This window comes from Chionomys nivalis, chromosome 1 (assembly GCF_950005125.1).
Source record: "Chionomys nivalis chromosome 1, mChiNiv1.1, whole genome shotgun sequence".
Lineage (NCBI taxonomy): Eukaryota > Metazoa > Chordata > Mammalia > Rodentia > Cricetidae > Chionomys > Chionomys nivalis.
The window spans coordinates 110,171,260-110,177,259 of NC_080086.1; the positions used below are offsets into that span (position 1 = coordinate 110,171,260).

Below are 6,000 nucleotides of genomic sequence, written 5' to 3' on the forward strand. Positions count from 1 at the left end.
CCAAAGGCACCTGCACTCACACGCACTACAAACATACATGCACACACATGAATAAACAATAATACCCTCTAAAGACAGAAAAAAGAATCTGAAATGGACAGAGAAATGTCAATCTATAAGTACAAGAAAGATGCTTCGGGATAACAGAAAAGACATCTGGCCCCAGTTTACTCCTCCATGGGATGGATATATATATATACCAACCTGTATGTAACATGTGTCATGGGTGAATTCTGGAAATTGACTTAACAGAAAACAAAGCCTAGCTTGGCAGTGGTGTCACAAGTCTTTAATCCCAGCACTAGGGAGGCAGAGGCAAGTAGCTAGTGAGCTCCTGCCCATGTGGCCGAGTGAAGGGGATTCCTTATATATTTTAGACGAATTTTAGACGAAGATGGAAGTTCCATACCCCATTTTCTTTCTTTCTTTCTTTCTTTCTTTCTTTCTTTCTTTCTTTCTTTCTTTCTTTCTTTCTTTCTTCCTTCCTTCCTTCCTTCCTTCCTTCCTTCCTTCCTTTCTTTCTTTCTTTCTTTAAATAAAAGTTTTATTGGAGAAAAATAGAACCACCACATACACAGGGGGAAAAATCACAAAAATTCAAGTAATACAGAACAACTGAAATTCACAATTATCCAACGTAGTTTGCCATCACTTTTCAGTGTCTTAACCAGCTTCCCTTAATAGTCTGGCTAGTTTTTCAGCTGAGACAGAATCAAAGTTTCAAAGAATTAAGAACCTCAGAAAAGGGACCCACCTTCAAGATAATGAAGGTGGTTATCAAGAGCCTCCTAGTAGAAACAACTCCACCTAAAAATTCTGTAAAAGTTAACTAGTGAGTGGTGTAATAGTCTCCATACCCCAGAGACCAACAGGAATGAATTACAACACTGATGTTGATGGTCCAATAAGCAGAACAGCCACATTTCCTTGTCAGAAGAGCTCCTGTAAGGAAATCAGGAAGGGGCTGAATAAAACTATACAAAATAGCTGCTCAAAAAGAATTGGAAAGTTAATTCTAAATACTATATATAGCCAAACAGTGTGCAAGTTGATGCAATAAAGAGAAATGGGCAACTTAAAGTACAGACATCTGGCCACAGGTCTTTGAGAATTCAAGAAAACCATCAATAGTAGACATAAGATCTTGGTTCATAAGATCTGTACCAAGTTGAAGGTTCAGATCTAAGCAGCTCCCCTAATGGCTTCAGAAAGACAAGGACATATGCTGTTCAATGAAGCACTGAAGAAGTTCTCATGGAAGTAGGTGGGAGGTCCTTGGACTTCCCACAAGGCAGGGAACCCTGACTGCTCTTTGAGCTGCTGAGGGAGGGGGAGTTGATTGGAGGAGGGGGAGGGAAATGGGAGGCGGTGGCGGGGAGGAGGCAGAAATCTTTAATAAATAAATAAATGAACAAATAAATAAGACGTTCTCATTTAAAAGCAAACACTAAAACTGTCTGCTTCTCTCCAGTAATCAATTCCCTTCATAGAAATGGAGCCAGAAGGAAAAACAAAACCCTCTGGTAATGAAGTCTTTTACTCACATTTTGAATTTGAAGAACAATACTTTTGTTATTTTGTGTGTGTGAACAATTTGGGGACATTTCCCTGAAAAGCAGGTGTCTAGTGGCTATGAGAACTCTTAAATTCAAGCAATTAAAAAAAAAAAAAAGAATCCATGACTTGACATTTTCAAATAGGGAGTGTATAAGGGAGACAAGGGAGCAGCATATGTAGAGTTTCTGCAAGTCAGGAGGTGGATGAAAGTTAAAGCTTTGTTTACCAACAGAGAGGAGATGCTTCCAAAAAATCCCACTTCAGTAGAAAAAACTGGAATGCAAACCCTAGGAAGCCTCTAATAACTGACAGTTGGTCCAAGTGAAAGAAACAATCCAAACAACATTTAAAGATTGAAGCATGGTGAAAAGTAGCTGGTGATTTTTGTTTCTGTAATCTACAAAACAAGTTGATTTCGGTCTCCTGTGATTTTCATACTGTATTCATTTTAAATAAAAAGAACTGGATTTCCCCCTCTTACTAGGCTCTTCTAGTGGAAGGTGGTCAGCAATTTTTCTATTTTATCTATTTAATAAGTACCTGTTAATCAGCTCAGTAAATTTGGGGCTAAGTCATGTGTACACATCCCATACTCATAAATGGAAACCTGTAGAATGTGACTATATAAGGTATTATGGCAGTAACTGTCACTCTATGTTAAAAATTTGTTTAATTTGTTTCCAAATAAGATTTCTTAACCAATCCCTTTAGTGTAACAGAATGCCAACAGCAAAAACAACCTATTTTTCTTTTCAAGGGAAACCACAGCTGGGTGGTGGTGGCGCATGCCTTTAATCCCAGGACTCGGGAGGCAGAGACAGGCGGATCTCTGGGAGTTCAAGGCCAGCCTGGTCTACAAGAGCTAGTTCCGGGACTGGCACCAAAGCTACAGAGAAACTCTGTCTCGAAAAACCAAAAAAAAAAAAAAAAAAAAAAAAAAAAAAAAAAAAAAAAAAAAAAAAAAAAGGAAACCACAAAATGGGTGAACAAACAAGTCCAGGGTGGTTTTTCTATTTGATAAATACATCCAGAACTCTGTACAGTAAATAAAGTTTGCATGCAGTATAAGTATCTTTAAGTGACTTTTAAGCAAATAAACCTTTTGTTTCATTGATGATGTATAAGAATCCTCCTCCCCTCTTTTAATGGCCATAGGGGTCTCTTCCCCAGTTCCAAAAGGAATCATGAAAACCAGGAACTTTCTTAAAGACTTTTCTGCACATCATACTAAATAACATGCAAAGAATTCAACAACATTCTTCTTAAAGATTAAGTATTACTCTTTAAATGGGCATGTTAACCACTGAGAAAAGTCCACGCAACTATTTCCATTACACTGCTTTATTTGGTCATTGGAAGTATAAAAAAAAGTCAAATAACATGATATTCAACAAGTTAGTTTATCCAATGGCTACGGCATATGACAGCAAATGTTCCAAGGCTAACATTCTATGCAATATAGTTGTACTGGCTTGGGTTTTCTTTATCTCTTTCCATGTAATCCCGATCAATTAGGGATTCTATTCTCTTTTTTAGATCTGCAGGTTTTACTGGAAGTTTTAGCTGATTGTAGACTTCTGAAACAAGAAGATTGTGGCTAAGTGTTTTCCTCATCTTCATGATTCGGACAATCGCATCATCAATTTGGTATTGTCTATCTTGAAATACTCTTTCTGTAGTGCTTGCTTGTTCTTCAACCGTTTCTTTCATTTGGATTTGATTGATCTTAATCCTGAATAGTTTGTGTTTGAAATCGTCATTACAAATGAATTTGTCACCATCTTCGATATCTTTGCCCTTTGGATTTTTAGCCAGAACTCTAGCTTTGCTACAGGCTAGTGACTGCAGTGTTCTCCTTAATTCTCCATCCTCTATCCCGGTAGCTTGCTTGATCTCTTCTAAACTGAACTCCTCCCCTTCATTAAACATTAGCAGCACCAGGGTTTGAAAAAGAGAGACCTGAAGTTCTTTTTTGCCCTCTTTAAATTCAGCTTTTAGCACACAGTGTCCCAAAGTTGACTGCCACTGGAGTTTCCTGCCACTGTGTTTGCCTAAATAAAATGTCTTGAAAATTTCCTGAAGCTTTACCATCTCTGGTGGCAAATGGACCTCCATAGGTACATATGTTGGCCAGTAACCCATTGTCAGGATATTCACAGTTAATTCAATATTGCAAGGTACATTCTGCTTCTGCATATACTGTTTGAACTGAACCATGATGTCTTTTGAAAGTTCCATGTCTTTAAACATCTCTTCAAGCTTGCTGGTGAATGCAGCTCCACATTCGTGTTTCAGTTTAGACAGCATTGATTTTTCAGCATCTATAGATGCACTCTTGCCAACTAATAGGCGTTTGCCTAAATTTTTCTTATAGAAGGCCTCAAAAACATCTTTGCCGTAGATAAATCTAAATATAATCATTATTTTATCCAGCATTTTCTCAAGCTCTTCATCTGTAGCTTCTTTATTGCCAGCACGAAGTTTTGAATCTACATACTTAGCTATCAGTTCAGCTGGTTTATTTGGTCTTTTATTAATGAATGTTTCAAATGCTTCTTTCATAGCACTGATAAATTTTTCAGTTTTCAGAAAGCAGGTATCAATTATATGGTCAATTTTATCTTTAAAGTCCACCAATTCTTGAACCATGGTTTTATCTTTTTCAGGATTAATAACAATAGTACTTCCAAAAGCCTTGATGTACTCAATCTACTGCTGTAAGAGAACCTGAACTCCACCTCGAACTCTACTGAAGAGCTGATACAGAAGAGACAGATCTTGAATTCGATTTTCATCAAGAAGGTTATTTAAACCTTTCTGAAGTATTGCTGTTAAATATTCACCTAGAAGTTGTTTCTCAACAGAAGCAATTAGTGACTTCTGGGTGGTCTGATCTAAGTAAGTAATAAATCTGTCTGCTTCTTCTTCTAGGCGTTTATTAACATGATGAAGATACTCAGGAACCTCTCTTTCTTGCATTAACTTTTGACCTTCAGCTGCATAAAGCCGGTTAGTTTCTTCTACAAATCGTTGTTCAAAAGAGTCTTGGTAGATTTGCAAATCAGACAGCATAATTAAAAGGCTTTGAAGTAAACTTCTATTGATTGCTTCAGCATTCTGCTCTCTCTCAATCAAGAGAAGGATGCCATCAATTGTTTTCGTTTGAACTTTTTGATCACTTATAATATGAGCCCGAAATAACTCTAATCCCATGTCCCAAATGGAGGGTAGCATGGAATTCTGAAGAACATAAGTTCTATCCAGAAACAAAAAAATACTCCTGATCATTATCATTTGCCTACAATGATTTTGCCAGCATTTATCAATCTTTTTTAGAAAAAGAACACTATCCAATGAATCCTCTCTGAATTGATGAATCTGTGCTTTGATGTGATCTTCACAAATCTGTCTCAGCTGCATATACAAATTTGCAGAAATCTTGTAAGAACAAAGATTTTCTACAGCCTGGTAGAGTTCTTCTAAACTGTACTTAATTGAAGTACTATTCTGAATAGCTTCCACTGTTTCTTTCAGCTTCTGCCATGTTTCATCTGGATAGTTTTCTGGTAATTTAGGCTTATCTTTAAAGTTCTTGATCACTAACTTCTTAGCTGAGCCAGGCTTGCTGTTAGCAAAGCTAGAGACAGTGGTAGATGATTTAGACAGGCCGTTTGCATGGTGCACTGAAGCCACAGAAGAAATTAACACACTCTTATTTTTAAGTTGCTGCTGCTGTGAGGTTGCAGTAGTGGGCGATGATGAGGAAGATGAGGAAGATTCCTCATCCATTTTCGTTTCAAACCCTACAAACTCCAGGGTGTCTTCAAAACACAGCTTCTTCTGTATCGTACGTGGCTGGAAGTGACCACTGGAACCCCGAGGCAGCAGGACGAGGTTGAAGGGGACGCCGAATCTCTAAGTTGTGGAGGGGTGGAGGAGGAAGAGGTGGAATCAGAGTCTATTCTCTCGTTACAGCTGCTACTGCTGCTGCTGTTTAACTTTCTCTTCTTGGCAGAGGTGGGCGGAGTGGTGCTGGTATTACCATCAGTGGCTGATCTGACCTTCTGAGCAGCAGCAGAAGCAGCAGAGGGATAGGGGGAAGAAAAACCGGAAGTGCCTGGGCAGACAATTTTCGTAGCTCTCTGATCCCGAAGCCTTGGGGTCCGCTGGACTTGAGGTGGGGGAGGCATACCACATTTTCAATGAATACTATATGCTTGCAGCTAGGCTGTCTCTGATTCCCAGCAGGCAAGAAAGAGGAGGGAGTCTGTTAGCCTGCATGTAGAGTCATGAAGCCTGCATGTAGAATCATCTATGAGAGTGGGGAAAGCAAGAAGATAGAAAATAAATGATCGGGAGAGTTTTACACAATGACCTGATTCTTACCAGTAATAATCTGTTATGGGGATCAGAAAACCCGGGATAATCATAACTCAGCAGCTC

The 6,000-nt window shown here is 38.6% G+C and overlaps 1 protein-coding gene across 1 annotated transcript; it reads right to left on the reverse strand.

Moving 5' to 3' along the window:
- Positions 1-3,006: 3,006 nt before the first annotated feature.
- On the reverse strand, positions 3,007-5,747 carry LOC130881112 (cullin-4B-like). The gene is given in 2 exon segments (XM_057780416.1): positions 3,007-5,405; positions 5,408-5,747. Coding segments are annotated over 2 exon segments (2,739 nt in total).
- Positions 5,748-6,000: the final 253 nt, after the last annotated feature.